The 15,751-nt window shown below is 35.2% G+C and overlaps 1 protein-coding gene across 2 annotated transcripts in view; it reads left to right on the top strand.

The window, feature by feature from the left end:
• Positions 1-1,506: 1,506 nt before the first annotated feature.
• MDM2 (MDM2 proto-oncogene) overlaps positions 1,507-15,751 on the top strand; it is a 32,415-nt gene continuing 18,170 nt past the window's right edge. The window contains exons 1-8 of one of the 2 annotated variants that reach the window (XM_031940730.1): positions 1,507-1,574; positions 2,079-2,129; positions 2,307-2,391; positions 4,429-4,503; positions 7,649-7,782; positions 9,262-9,311; positions 12,216-12,283; positions 12,391-12,484. In XM_031940730.1, coding sequence (XP_031796590.1) covers positions 2,311-2,391; positions 4,429-4,503; positions 7,649-7,782; positions 9,262-9,311; positions 12,216-12,283; positions 12,391-12,484 — 502 coding nt within the window. In that variant the 5' untranslated portion in view covers positions 1,507-1,574; positions 2,079-2,129; positions 2,307-2,310. The remainder of the gene's footprint in view (positions 1,575-2,078; positions 2,130-2,306; positions 2,392-4,428; positions 4,504-7,648; positions 7,783-9,261; positions 9,312-12,215; positions 12,284-12,390; positions 12,485-15,751) is intronic. The other variant, XM_031940729.1, reaches the window with a different exon arrangement.

Here is a 15,751-nt window from a genome sequence, read left to right as displayed (position 1 = left end):
TATAAATACTGAGAAAGCAAGATTTGCGCTTTACAAACCTTAAAGCGCTATATAAATACTGAGAAAGCAAGATTTGCGCTTTACAAACCTTAAAGCGCTATATAAATACTGAGAAAGCAAGATTTGCGCTTTACAAACCTTAAAGCGCTATATAAATACTGAGAAAGCAAGATTTGCGCTTTACAAACCTTAAAGCGCTATATAAATACTGAGAAAGCAAGATTTGCGCTTTACAAACCTTAAAGCGCTATATAAATACTGAGAAAGCAAGATTTGCGCTTTACAAACCTTAAAGCGCTATATAAATACTGAGAAAGCAAGATTTGCGCTTTACAAACCTTAAAGCGCTATATAAATACTGAGAAAGCAAGATTTGCGCTTTACAAACCTTAAAGCGCTATATAAATACTGAGAAAGCAAGATTTGCGCTTTACAAACCTTAAAGCGCTATATAAATACTGAGAAAGCAAGATTTGCGCTTTACAAACCTTAAAGCGCTATATAAATACTGAGAAAGAGATTTCAAGCGCTTCACAAACCTTAGCCTATATAAATACTGAGAAAGAAGATGCGCTTTACAAACCTTAAAGCGCTATATAAATACTGAGAAAGCAAGATTTGCGCTTTACAAACCTTAAAGCGCTATATAAATACTGAGAAAGCAAGATGTGCGCTTTACAAACCTTAAAGCGCTATATAAATACTGAGAAAGCAAGATTTGCGCTTTACAAACCTTAAAGCGCTATATAAATACTGAGAAAGCAAGATTTGCGCTTTACAAACCTTAAAGCGCTATCTCAATCCTACCGAGAAAGCAAGATTTGCGCTTTACAAACCTTAAAGCGCTATCTCAATCCTACCGAGAAAGCAAGATGTGCGCTTTACAAACCTTAAAGCGCTATATAAATACTGAGAAAGCAAGATTTGAATCCATCTTGCTGACAAAAAAACTGCCTCTCATATAAGAGGGAAAAATCTGACAATATGTTCGCCTTCTGCCCTTAATCTCACTTTTAGACCAAACAACTGCCTCCGGTCCTTCTCCTGTGGACACTTCCTCGTTCTACTCGGGGTCATTGTGATTTTTTTTTAATTATTCCTAACAAGGCTGGGAAGTTCGTTGCTCTCCCGCTCTACTTACAGGGAGCGGCGAATAAATACAAATAAAGACTTGCGACAGGGTTCCAGCCTTGGCCGCCGCCACGCAGGCGCGTGTCCCGCAGAACGTAGCAGCGGCTTCGGGCGGGGCGGGTGAGGGTGAGAGGCGTGCGCGTGCGAGATCCGCGCGGCTTCCGGCGCGGGCCGTTGGAGGAAGAGGGGCGCGCGCTCGCTGCCGACGCCCGGCAGCGCGCACGAAGACCTGCGCGGCTTCCAGCGCGGGCCCGCTCGGGGCTTCCCTAGGCGCGCGGACGCCGCTGAGGGCCTTCTCCCCCTCCCCCCACAGCCCCCCAAGGGTCCGCGAGGCCGGGCATGGCGTCAGAGACCCCCGCCCGAGGGCTGTAGGGCCCCGTTCCGCCAGGGGAGCGGGCCGTCGCCAGCACGGCCAGAAGCTCCCCTCAGCTCTGGAGCCGGAGGTGAGCCTGGGGCCCGGGTCACTGAGATTAGGTAGACCCAGTACCTCGCCTGGCTTGGTGGGCCGAGGGCCGCCCAGGCTGTGGCTACTCTATCCTGGGGCTTGGCGGCGCCGGATTCGAGCCATGAGGGTGGGGGCGAAGGGGCGGGTTTGAAACCACCGGCGGGAAGGGAAAGGAAGAACCGGACGGGATTGGGGAGGGGGTCTCCGCGTCCGGGGCAAAGGTAACCGGAAGTCGGGGCCGGAGAAGGGGCGGGCTCTCCCGCCTGGCTGGGGGACAGCGCGAACAGGTGCCGGTTCCCCGGCAAGCCCCAACAAGCGCACCGGTCCGTGGGGCTGGGCCGGCCCGCCCGTTGAGTCAGCTTTTTCTCTTTTGGTTGGTCATGTTTGGACACGTCAGGAGGCGGACGTCCCGGGGAGCTAAGTCCCGACTTGTCTGCTCGCTGCGGGTATTTAAACTCGAGCCGGAGTAACGCCGTTACTTGCCGGCTTTTGTGTTTTTTAGGAGCTGTGGTCTCCTGTCAGATCCGAGAGAGGTCCTCCCGCCCTTACCCAGGTAAGCAGCTTTTCTTTCCCAGCAAGCCCGGGGTTTCTCTCTCAAGCCCTTTTTCTGGATCGTTTTCCTCCTCTGTTCATTTGTGACTCTGGTTACCGTCTTATTTTGTGTCTTTCATGAAGCGATTTAGGTTTTCTTACATTTGTGTCATTTGTGTTTCTCTTTTCCTGATTTTAGGCAAATGTGCAATACCAAAATGTCTTCTGACACAGAAGGTGCCTTAAGCACCTCACAAATTCCAGCTTCGGAACAAGAGGCTCTGGTTAGTATTGTTATCAAAAGTATTCAGCTTCCCTTGGTCCTTTTGTACATGGGGCTTTCAACTAAAAGTAAAAAACAGAAAACCATCGTAATTTGGTTTTTCTCTTCTAAATACATCATCAGGTAGACTTTGATAAAATTGTCCCCCTCAAACAACTCTGTGCTGAAAAATCAGAACCTTGATTTTTACTGTTTAACCCTATTTCGGATAGCATTTACGGAGTAAGGATTTCCCCTCTTTCCCTCCCCCATAAAACTAGCAAAGGAAATGAAATTTATACTTTAGATTTGTGCCTTAACTTTTTCTTTTTCTCCATTTTTAGCTGTTTTGAGAGTCTTAAAATTTTTAGGTTAAAATGACTAATATGACTGGTCAAGATGTACTTCATGATAATTTTATATAAAGATTTTTGGGAGCAGTTTTTCTTTTTAAGTCTACAGTGTTTATTACATTTTAAATTAGAGAAGTCTTTTTTTCCTTCTTACTTAAGGAGTCAGTCCTTTAACTTGTAGTATAACTCATAGTAGACACTAAAAAAATTCAGAGGTTTGTGATCAGGCATTGATTGATTCTATTATTATTATTATTATTATCTGTTTTGCTTTTAAGTTCTGTTAAAAAAAAAGGATTATAGATAACTTTTTATGAAAGTTGACATTGACATTTATTATATTTATATATTTTAAAGTTGCTTTTTAAATTAACATTTGTTTAGTATTTGAATATGAACTTATTGCCATAACCACAGGTTTTACAGGTTTGTTCTCAAGTTGTGATCTCATAGCTCCACAGTTAAACAGTATAATTGTTAGTATTTGAATGGAAAAAACCCATAACAGTGTGCCATTGTTGTTTAATTATGATCCAGTAGGTTGGTAAGAACTAGAAAAAAAAATTTTTTTTTAACTAGAACTATTTTCTGATAAATCCTTCCTTCCCCCCCTTCCTCCTTCCCTCCCTTCTTTCCCCCCTCCCTCCTTTCCTTCCTCCCTCCCTCCCTCCCTTCCTCCCTTCCTCCCTCCTTCCCTTCCTCCCTCCCTCCCTCCTCCACTTGCCCAGGGTCACACACCTAAAAAGTATTCAGTGTTTGAACTATTTACAAATAAAATCTAGTTAGATGCTGTGAAGGATACTAAATATAAAAGAGAAGGTTCCAGTTCTTATAATTTATTGTCTAGTAGAAATTGATAAACCGAGTATTTGAGATGACAGGGTCCTGAAAAAGTAATTTCACATCTTAAAGAATAACATAAAAGTTTTAGAAGTTATGATGGGTTAAGATAAATCACAGGCCTTTTTTTTTTTTTTTTTTTTTTTCTTTCTAAATTTTTGACTTGAGAGTGGCAGGAGTTTGTCACACATTTATTTAGCAGTTTATAGACAAATATCTCTGGAGATAAAAAGGATCTTATACATTCCTATCTATAATCCAACCTTCTCATTTTGTAGGTGAAGAAACTGAGACCCACAGAAGTTATGTGACATGCCCTAGGTTAAACTAGTAATTTGTGGAACAGGTATTTGAACTCAAGTCCTGTAACTTCCAAATTTTGTTCTCTGTAAGCAAAGTGCCCAGGCCTAAAGAAGCAGTGTAGCAGAGAGAAAGAACATTGGCTGAGGAGAGAAAGAGCTAGGTTATAGTTTGAATTCTGTTATCAGCTCGTCTTATAACCGTAAATTCAGGATGCTTTTCTTCTCTGGACCTCATTTTCTTCCTCCGTAAAATTCTAGATACTGTGATTCTTTTTAGACTTCCATGATAGTCCATAAGGTGTCTGGTTAAAGAGTAGATTAGGAACTAATAGGGAATTTATAAAGGTCATCTGGTCCTATTCCCTTGTTTTGCAGATGAATAAGGTGAGACCCAGAAGTTGCAGATCAAAGTTTTAAATCTGAATCCTGGTACTCCAAATCCAGTACAACCATGCCATACTTGATAATTTCATTTATTTTTATTATTATATGTTATTAAGTATTAAGAAACTCATGGTTGTAGAAATATTTTGTAAGTGTTATATATCATTTTTTATTTTATAGGTTCGACCAAAACCATTGCTCTTGAAGTTGTTGAAGTTTGCTGGTGCGCAGAAAGACACATTCACAATGAAGGAGGTAAGTTATATTTAGAGACTATAAAGGAAGTAAATTGTATTTCAAGATGAAATACAACTAAATTTCTTTTGTTCAGCCTAATGTTGAATGCAGTAATGGTGAAATAGTTGCATTATGGAGGAATTTTTTCAGCAACTAGGAAGATGAGATAATGGAAGGTATTTGACTCTTCTTATAGATGTGTAACACTTTAATATACTGCTTTTATTACTAATTGGAAAATACTAGTCAAGTTTCAAGTGGAAGAGACAGGGAGGTCATAGGGAAGATAATGTTTGTACTTTGAGTACTATTGAGCTGATTTTCCTGTGGACACTTTGTATAATATGAACTGCATTTTAACTCATGGATTATTCTTCTATTTACAGTGGTATCACATCCAAAGTTATGGTCTTCTTCCCAAATTGTCTTCTGTAGAATTAACTTTTCCTTTTCCTAAGTCAGAAATTTCATTCTCATCATCATGTTATTTAAAAATAATTTTACACTGCTGTGGTCATTATACTACTCTCCTTCCCTGGGGTAATTATAATTTTCTTTAAAAAAATCTTTTTAATCCAAAAGAATCTCTGTTGGAATTTTGATGGGTAAAAGAGAAGGAAGGAGACTTTTAGCAGAAGTCTTTGGTTTTACTTTATACCTATTGTGGGTTTCACTACTTTTGCCTTGATTCAGTTATCATATAGTTGGGTAAGCAAGAGTTAAGGTGTTTCTTTCCCTTGAGCTTGATCTATCAGAAGAGATGGGTCACTTTGTTGTTCACCAGGAAGAGGAAAGAGTAAGATTAAGAAGATTTTCATCATTTTTACCTTACCAACCAGGGGAGTTCTAGCCTACATGCATATTTAAAATTCATCAAGTTAAATAGTTTTAAGATCAATAATATAGATAGGAATAATTTTACTCCCCCCGCCCCTTTCATATTCTGCCTCCAAAGAAATGTTAGATTTCAATTCATTGTACATTTATGAAGCGCCTAGTACATGCAAAGGTTCAAGGTTTCCAAAACAATGAAAATAGTTTTGGTATTGAAGAGCATGCTTTCTTTTGGGAGATTGGAAATATAGCATTTAATTAACTACTTGCAAAAGGGATTAGGAAAAATTGTAAGGCTTTCAGAAGGAGATGATGGCACTAAGATTGTGTCTGGAAGGAATCTAAGATTTCTGAGCTTTAACTAAATTTAGAGAACCAGAATTAGGCCAGATTGGGTGGAAGAAAGAGTACACGAATGAAAGGATGTGTGAGATATTTGGAAGGAGAAACAGCAGTTAGAAAAGATTTTAGATTCCATGTTCTGAGGAGTTCATTTTTTACTCTAGAGCAAATAATACTGAAGTAATATGACTGGACTTCTGTTTTAAGAAAACTAGTTGGCAGTTGTGTGAAGGATGGATTGGAAAGAGAAGATTAGAATAAAAAGTTAGGAAGTTATTGGAATAGTCCAGGCAGTAGATAAGGATCTAAGGTAAGGTGGTGCTTATGTGAATCTGAAAGAAAGGGATTTAATAAAAATATAGTTGAGAAAACTTGACAACAGTTTGGAGTTGAGAAGGGTAAGAATCAAGGATGTCTTGAATTTGTGCATCTGGGTGACTAAAAAGGAGGATGGTGCTCAGCAGAGAGATATTTGGAATAGGGGCAGATTCAAGAGAAAAGATGGGTTCTTTTGGACATTTGGATATCATTCATTGGAAATGTACTGGAACCCAAGAGATTATTTTTGATAAATCAGTAGATTTTGTAATTATCTGCATAAAGATAATAACTGAACCCATGGGAGAGTATGAGATAACTGAGAAACGGTCAAAGAGAGAGAAGAGAAAAGCAAGACAGATCTTTGGGGATTTCATTTTACTAATGGATGAGGAAATTGACAATATTTAAACTAGTAGGAGAACCATCACAGTAGGACCAGAATAGGGGGGAGATTCCATAAGAAGAGGGGGTGTCAATAGTTGAAAGTAAAAAACAAAGGAAAGAGAGGGATTAATCTATTAGTATATATGTAGCAGTGACATGTGACTGGTCTAGGTGAGATTCTTAGATCTTAGGATGTTTATTCAGGGTTGTAATGAGGGAAGTAGAGAGGGAGAGAGCAGAACCCACACTTATTTAGGAATTTAAATGTATGTAACTAGAATGAGAGTAGACAGTAGGAGTACTTGGTAAAGTTTTTAGTTTTTTAGTTTTGGCATTTGTGAAAACAAATATCCTTGAGTATAGATAAAGTTTAACTTGCCCTTCCAATGAGATCCCCTGAGAGGTTGTTTTGTGTTGTTAGTGAGCAGATAGTTTCTCTCATAGTAATGTGTTCACAGACTCTTGAGCTTTGTGACTGCAATGAACAGAAGCTATAGGAGAAAAATGTTAAATCCGTGTAATTAGAAAGCTCTTGCAATTTAATCATTTTTGATGGAAGTATCACTGAGAATGCAGAAGATCTATCAACTATCTGAAACAATTCTGTGAAAAATCAGGATTTTAGAGGAAGGCAAAAGCTGCACTGCTCTTACTTTGTCAGACCTACTTAATGAATCATACTCAATTGTTAGTAATATCTTAAGGACAGTGTGATAAGCTGGAGAGTATGCGGAGAATTTTGAGTTCATGACTGATGAGGTTCAGTAGAAAGAATGAGATATGTTTAACCAGGAGAAGAGACCACTTGGGAGACATGATAGTGAGGTTTGAGCGCTGTAATATGGAAAGAGCACTGGACTTGTTTCACACAGGGCAGAACTAGGGCAAGGGTGAAAATTGCAATGAGGCATTTAAGCTTTAAGAAAAAGTTTCTAAAAGCTGTGCCAGGCTGGAATGGGCTGGCTTGAGAGGTGGCAGACTACCTTTTTCTGGAGGTCTTCAAGCATAGGCTGAATGCTTATGGGTATGTTACATTGGGGATTCCTTTTGTCTTTGACTTAGATTAGAGAACTGCTCTATTTGCTCCCACTTCTCCACATTTACCTCTGAGAATACTCTGGTGGGAAGGCTACATTGATTAGTCCCCTTTTAATACACAGACTGCTTGTACTTTCTTATGTGCTGGCTCTTGCTCCCCTTCCCTCCCTCCCTTCCTCCTTCCATGTATTTTTAGATTATAGCATTGGTTTCTCAGTATTTATAAATTTTATTTCTATTTCAGGTTTTATTCTATCTTGGCCAGTATATTATGTCAAAACAGTTATATGACAAAAAGCAGCAGCACATTGTTTATTGTTCAGATGACCTTCTTGGAGATCTATTTGGGGTACCAAGCTTCTCTGTGAAAGAACATAGGTAGGCTGTTTCTGTTGATTCACTCCATTTAAAAATCTGGCTATGACTTTAGATTTTTTTTTTTTTAAACCTATAAGGTCATCTTTGTTTAGTGAAAGATTTTTATAATTATATATCATGCTAATTGTCATGAGAGTCTTAATTAGAAACTTTGTATTGTTTTATGAAAAATTCTGAAATTTAATTTTTCAAATTTGCCTTACTACTATCCTTATTGAACCATTATAGGTTACTAATCACTACTGCTATAAAGAGCCTATATCTTAGCAACTTTCAATAATAACCTATTTCCCTTTTTGACATGCTGCTATGAAACTCTTGTTTTGATATTTAAATGGAACCTAGAGACCAAGTATTTTCTTTACATCTGGAATTCATTATTTTGCTTGTACGTGACATTAATTTGATAGTATAGCTTCTGTTGTGTATGGTTTAATTTTTAAATGATTTTTTAATGGAAGTTTTATACATTCTGTTTACTTCCATTTTCCCCATTCAGTAATTTTATCTAGCAGACACATAGATGATAATGTTAATTTTTCTCTTCTTTTGAGAACTAAAAATATAATGACATATATGGTAGTCTCTAAATATACTTTTCATATGTCTGGTTACTTAAGTGATATTTTGTGGATGTTAAACTAATAGAAAAAGAGTATCAAGTGATTAGCTTAAGGTTAATATTAAAGTAGAAACAAAATTGAATAATTCGTTATGAGAAAGGTTGAAATTTTTTCCTGTTTTGACAAATTCAGAAGAAACTGCTAAGAAGTGTATAGTTCTCTAAATCCTCAGACTAAAAATATTGTTTTTATTAGCTTACTGTAACACTAATTAAGGTAGGTCAGTTTATTTAGCTTTGAATCCTGTTGGTAATATGCTATATTGGCCCTAATATGTCAATTCAGGTTGAAACTAGCAAAACCCTTTTAATTTTTTTTCTCAATAGCATTTTACTTTTTCAGTTATATGTAGTTTTCAACATTGATTTTTGTAAAGTTTTGAGTTCCAAATTTTTTTCTCCCTTCTTCTCTTACCTCCTCCCTTCCTAAGACAGCAAGCAATCTGATAATGTTATACATGTACAATCATTTTAAACGTATTTCCATATTAGTAATGTTGTGAAAGAAAAAAAAAATCAGATAAAAAGGGAAAAGACATGAGAAAGAAAAAGCAAGCAAAAAAGGTAAAAATAGTATGTTTCCATCTTCATGAAGTCTCCATAGTTTTCTCTCTTGAGTGGAGGTGGCATTTTCATCCCAAATCTATTGAAATTGTCTTGAATCAATGTATTGCTGAGAAGAGCTAACTAAGTCTGTCATAGTTGATCATCACATAATCTTGCTGTTATTATGTACAATGTTCTTCTGGTAGCATAACTGTTTTAAAATGTTTTGTTGTATTAATTTGAATTCAAACACTATGAAGATTTTCCATTACAGTTGTATTTTTTTTTTATTCCCCTAATTCCCCTCCAAGGAGATTATATGCAATGATATCTAGAAACTTGATAGCAGTCAATCAACAGGGTAAGTTGATTTTGAAAGAATTCCAAAGCATTTTTTTTTTTTATTGTTTACACTCTAGCATTTCATAACTAGTTTTCATTAAATACTGCATTAATTATGTGGAATTGTAGATTTTAATTTATTTTCATAATATATGAATTTTCGTATTCCTCATGTATAAATTTAACTTCATTAAGTTGGAAATTATTGATTTATTGTGAAAGTTGGATAATTTAGAAGTCCTCAGTTTATAGAAGTAATCAGGATAACCAGAACTTAAACACTGATAAGTGGATTTCATGTACTGGTTAGTAGTGCATTATTTTTTATCAGTGGTCCTAGTAGGACCATTGAATAAGTATTTTCATGTTTTGGAACACTAACAGAGTACCACATGGATCATTGTGTCTGGGCAAATGATAATTTGCTTTTCTGTCCCCAGTGTGTGGTTCTGTTTCAGCGTAGTCTTGATAATTCAACCTTCTCTAACCAGCTCCACTTAACCTTAGAATACTTCTGGAGGCCAGATTGGTTTTAGCATTGACTTGAAATTATCAATCACTAAGCTTGAATGTCTGCCTTATACTTGTTCCCTAATTTGTGACTGAAGTCTTTCTCCAAAAGAAACCAAAGCCCCTTCCCTAGGTTAGCAAGACACAGATACAAGATAAGACATACTCTCTGTGTTAAAATCAAGTTAAATTAAAATCAACAAGCTCTGAGAATGCAGAGATGATAATAGTAATTGACATCTCTATATAATGCTTGTGATTAAAAAAGATCTTAAATACTATGTCATTCAGAGCTCATAGCAGCTCAGTATAGGCCTGGGGTAGCCTGACTATTGAGCTTGATAGGTTAATGATTCGTCCATGATTTCACACTACTTAGTTGAAGAAGCAAACTTTAAATTTAGGTTTCCTGACTCTAGTTCCAGTATACTATCTGTTGTACCATGCTGCCTATGCCTTTGGAGCTTATAGATTGCCCAGGCATTACTTGTGGTTGGGTCTGTTCATTTTGTTTGGCCTAGAACTAGATTTCATTATTTTTGCATATGTATTTGTCTCTTGTCCTTGCTCCCAGACTCTGTACAGCTAGAGTATAAAAGAAGCTACAGTGAATTCTTCTTATAACTATTAATGACTTTATAGCTGTTAATTTTATTTTTCATCTCAGGAGAAAAAATAAGTTGGTAGTATTACTTTTTAATGTTGGCAAATTGGGCAGAAAAGTTAGAGTACTATATGAAGGTCAAAGGAATTAAATGGAACTGTGGATTTATGGTATCTATTTGAGGGGAATCTTTCATTTTCTGAAACAAATAGAATTTATATTTAAGTCCTTAAGTCTTGTGTAATGAATTGAAATTACCTTGAAATTGATCTTAGTTTTGAGAGGAAGGATTTTTTGGGGAGGGGAGGAGAACAATGAAATTGGTATGAGCCCCTTCATGGTAAAATGTGGAGGTCCTTTCAGTGTTGTGTCCAAAAAAAAAGCAGGCTAGTTTCTTGCTCCAGACCTAAATTGTTCCTGACTTCCACAGGGCTCAGAAGTAAGGGAAGTAAGACAACTACTTTGTCTTTGATTTTCCAGACAAGTTATCATAAATAGCTACCTAAAGTTGTGATCATAGAATTGTAGACTTAGAACTAGAAGGGACCCCAGATGCTATTGAGTCCCTCTCATTTTACAAATGAGAAACTTCAGGCCCAAGGAGGTACAGTAATTCCGTGTGTCACAGTGGCACAGCCAGAATTGGTACCAAAGTCCTCTGACTTTAAACTTGCCTTTCTTCACTGTAACACATTTCTTTATGTTAACCTCATTCCTGCCTTATAATACAAGTTTAATAGCTTAAGCTTAGCTTTGAATAGCTTTGAAAAGCTTCAGTAAAATAATTCGTCACTCAAAACAAACTTGGTAGTTACATATGCTTAGGCCTAATCTTGTTTCTAAAATATCAGTAAGTTTACTTAAAATTAGAAAATTAAGATACTAATTTATTTTGAATTATACAAGTCTTAGTTAATGGTTTCTTGGATTTCCACAGATATCATATCTTCGCTTTTGTTTTAAGTTAGACACTGATTATTATTTCCAAGTTCTTTTCTTTGAAACAACCTGGACCTCCAGCAGCCACTGTCCCCTTTGCCCAGAATTTCTGCTACTATCTGTCTTCCCAAACTTCCCTTCTTTGCAGCCCAAGCTCTCTCCCCAGATCCTCTGATTACTGTTCTTGATGAAGGGTCCAGTATTACCTTTATATGGGTAAAATAGCCATCCTTCTATCCCTACCCTTCAGTTGTGGCACGATCTCCTAATGCCACATTTAAAAATAATTATTACATCGTATAATAAAATTTTTAGAGCCTTCAATCTATCAAACCCATTAAGTTAGAATGATATTTGTCCTGTTTTGAGGTATAGAGATATACCTAATTATTTTAAAAATCTTTATAGAGAAATATAGAAATTGTATCTTCAGATGTTATTTTCTATGTCGTAAATGTTTCCCCCCCCCCAAAACAATAATATGTAAAATTATGCTAATATAGTGGGCTATTTCACTCTATGTGTTAATAATGATAATGACCGACACTTAAAATGTGTCATGTATAATATCAATTAACCTATCAACATTTATGAGGTAAGATACAGTTAATTCAATAGAGGAAGAAACAGGTTTAAAGGTGTGGGTGTTAAATAACTCCCATGATCATACAGCCTCCCAAACTTAGCCAAAAGTATAAATTCTTAATTTTGAAATTTTAAGGAGAAAAATGCTATTTTAAAGAAATATTTTTGTGCCACCTATTAGGATCACATTTGACAAGGATTTCAACTGCATAAGAGGTTCGTATCTTGCTGTTTTTGTTTAAATTATCTTTTCAAAAAACCTTATTTATATTTTTTTTTCTTTAGAATTTTCTAGTCCAAACACATCTTCAAATGAAACCAGGTGTCAGCTTGAAATCAGAAGTGGTCAAAAGGTGATCTTTAAACTTTAATATTCAACTGTAGTAATTCTTTTACACTGGAAAGTGTATGACTTGTACCTGAATTGTATTTATTTAATACCTTTGTGTTGAATACTTAGGAATCTATGCAAGAGTTACAGGAAGAGAAACCATCACCAAATTTTAATTCTAGACCAACTACCTCATCCAGAAGGAGAACACATAGTGAAACAGGTATATAATAATTAATATTTAACTTAATTTAAAAATTTTGTTTCATTCCTACCTTGAAATTAAGTTTTACATTGATAGTAGTTGAATTAATAATCATTGCTGAAAATATTTCTTGTTTGTTAGGCTGATGGATCTTTTGAGTTTTTTTCTTTTCATCTTCTCTCTATATGAAAAATGCTTATTTATTTAACTCTTAATTATTTAAATTATTTCCAATTTCTTTCCTATTAATGCATTTTAATTTTACTGCAGTGTGTTTTAAGATAGTTTTTTTTTTTTAAGCCACTGATAGGTAACTTCAGTTGAGAAAATTAAAGTGAAGATATCTTTGGATAGAAATGTAAAAGGATAAAATTATTTAGAAATGTGTAAAAGTATATATATGTTCTTACTATACTGTGTACTTCTCTTAATAAAACAAAAAATTAAGCACACACCCTCAATATAATACATTAACATATACATTGCTTACATGACCTATTGTACTAATATGTTACATACATTATAAGAACACAAAAATAGAAATGAAAGTATGAGACATAAAAAAATAATAGTTAAATTTTTTTTATGGTACATAAAATAGTAATATTTTTGGTGAAAACAATTGAATATGCTTCATTATCTTTGAAAATCCTGATAATTTAAAGTGCATCATTAATAATAATGGGTGGAAATACATATTTTAAAGAATTTTAGTAACTTCAAATTATTTTGGTTGACTTTCTGCATGATTTAATTACATTTCATTGTATTGTTATTTTTATCTTCTAATATGACTGATAAAGAGCTACCACTAGCAGTTAAGAAATGACAGCTCTTCCAATTTGTCCATTTGTACCCATGCATTATTAACATTATCTTCAATCCATAGTTTCTTTCTGGGAATCTTTTTTTAAGCCACTTGTCTATTTTGTGAGGGTTAGTCTAGATAAACCCAGACAGTACTGTAAATCCACTTAACCAGCTACAATATGTTATAATATGTTGAAAACAAATAAAGGAATGAGGGTGCCAGCCTCAATCCTTTTGTGTGGCGTCTCTCCCACTATTCCCTTAGAATACTTCAGATGTTACTCATAATATGTGACCCATATTAAGTGAGAATATTGGTACTAAGCTTTATAAATATTAATAAAGCTTAATTTTGCTTTTTTTTTTTTTAGGTAAAAAAATAAACAGAAGTTTTAATATTTTTATATATCTCAATGGTTTATCTTGTGCACATAAGCCATTGCAGTCATTGGCAACTATCTTGGCTTTTCTTTTTTAAGTCATAGAAATAAAATCTTCTTTTTAAAAGTAGCTCTTGGGGCAGCTAGGTAATGCAGTGGATAGAGTACTAGCCTTGAATTCAGGAGGACCTGAGTTCAAATCTGGTCTAAGATACTGTGTGACCCTGGGCAAGTCACTTAACCCCAGTGGGCTAGGGGGGGAGGGATAGCTTTTACTTATTTTGATATAGGATTCTCTAGAAATTAAATGATTAAAGCCACTTTTGCAATAAACTTGTTTTGTTCTTTTCTTTTTTTGAGATAACCAATGATAAAAATTCATATTCTAGAATATGGTATTTGTCAACATAGAGGATTTTATTTATTTTTTAAAATTAAAAAAAATTAATTTTTAGTCTCCTATTACATGTAAAACAATTTTTTACATTTGTGGTTTTTTTTTTAATTTATTTTTTATTTAATAGCCTTTTATTTACAGGTTATATGTATGAGTAACTTTACAGCATTGACAATTGCCAAACCTCTTGTTCCAATTTTTCCCCTCCTTCCCCCCCACCCCCTCCCCCAGATGGCAGGATGACCAGTAGATGTTAAATATATTAAAATATAAATCAGATACACAATAAGTATACATGACCAAACCATTATTTTGCTGTACAAAAAGAATCAGACTCTGAAATATTGTACAATTAGCCTGTGAAGGAAATAAAAAATGCAGGTGGGCAAAAATATAAATATAGGGATTGGGAATTCAATGTAATAGTTTTTAGTCATCTCCCAGAGTTCTTTCGCTGGGAGTAGCTGGTTCAGTTCATTACTGCTCCATTGGAAATGATTTGATTGATCTCATTGCTGAGGATGGCCAAGTCCATCAGAATTGGTCATCATATAGTATTGTTGTTGAAGGTATATAATGATCTTTTGGCCCTGCTCGTTTCACTCAGCATCAGTTCATGTAAGTCTCTCCAGGCCTTTCTGAAATCATCCTGTTGGTCATTTCTTACAGAACAATAATATTCCATAATTACATTTGTTTTAAAAACTTTTGAGTCCAGTTTCTCTTTCTTACTACTTACCCCCTCCTCTCATTGAGAAGGTATGTGTGAAGTTACGTAAAATATATCTATAAAAGTATATTGTAAAAGAAAACAGATTTCTTGCCTTCCTTTCCCTTTAAAAGAAGAAACCTTTAAGAAAAATAAAGTTTAAAAAAAAAGTATGCTTCAGTCTATATTCAGACATAATCAGTTCTTTCTCGGGTAGGGATAGCATTTTTCATCATCATTTCAGAGTAGTCTTGAATCATTGTATTGTTGAAAATAGCAGTCATTCACAGCTGATCATTTCCCAACATTGTTATTACTTTGTGCACAGCACATTTCACTTTGATTGAGTTCATGGAGGATTTTGTGGGTTTTTCTTAGAGCACTGTGCTCATCATTTTCCATAGAACAATAATATTCCATTATAATCATATACCATAATTTATTTCTCTGTTTTCCAGTTGATGGGTATCCCTTCAATTTCCAATTCTTGATTTTTTTATATTTTATATTATGCATATATATATATATATATATGTGTGTGTGTGTGTATACATATATAATATAATATTTTTATAATAAGTCAGTATACATACACATACATACACTTTACATTTAAATACATACATATATGCACACAATATACATACATGTATTATACATACATTTTTATACATATCAAAAGAGATGCATGATATTATACCCCTTTGGGCATAGATCATATCATTTATCAATTGGAGAATGGCTATTTTTTTATTAATTTGAATCATTTTCCAATCATTTGAGAAATGAGGAATTCATCAGAGAAACTTGTTTTAAAATTCTTTTCACAATTACTATTGCTAATTGTATTTCCCCTTGTATATTCTCTTCTGTCTTTTCACCCTGTGCTTCCCCAAAAGTGTTTTGCTTCTGTCTACTTCCTCACTCAATATGGCCTCTTCTATCCCCTTCTTCCCTTCTTGTATCCCTTTCTTCTGCTATTTTCCCAT

This window comes from Sarcophilus harrisii, chromosome 5, assembly GCF_902635505.1.
Source record: "Sarcophilus harrisii chromosome 5, mSarHar1.11, whole genome shotgun sequence".
In the NCBI taxonomy this organism is placed as follows: Eukaryota; Metazoa; Chordata; class Mammalia; order Dasyuromorphia; family Dasyuridae; genus Sarcophilus; species Sarcophilus harrisii.
The sequence above is the reverse complement of the archived record's forward strand: the minus strand, read 5'-3'. Positions and strand labels throughout refer to the sequence as shown.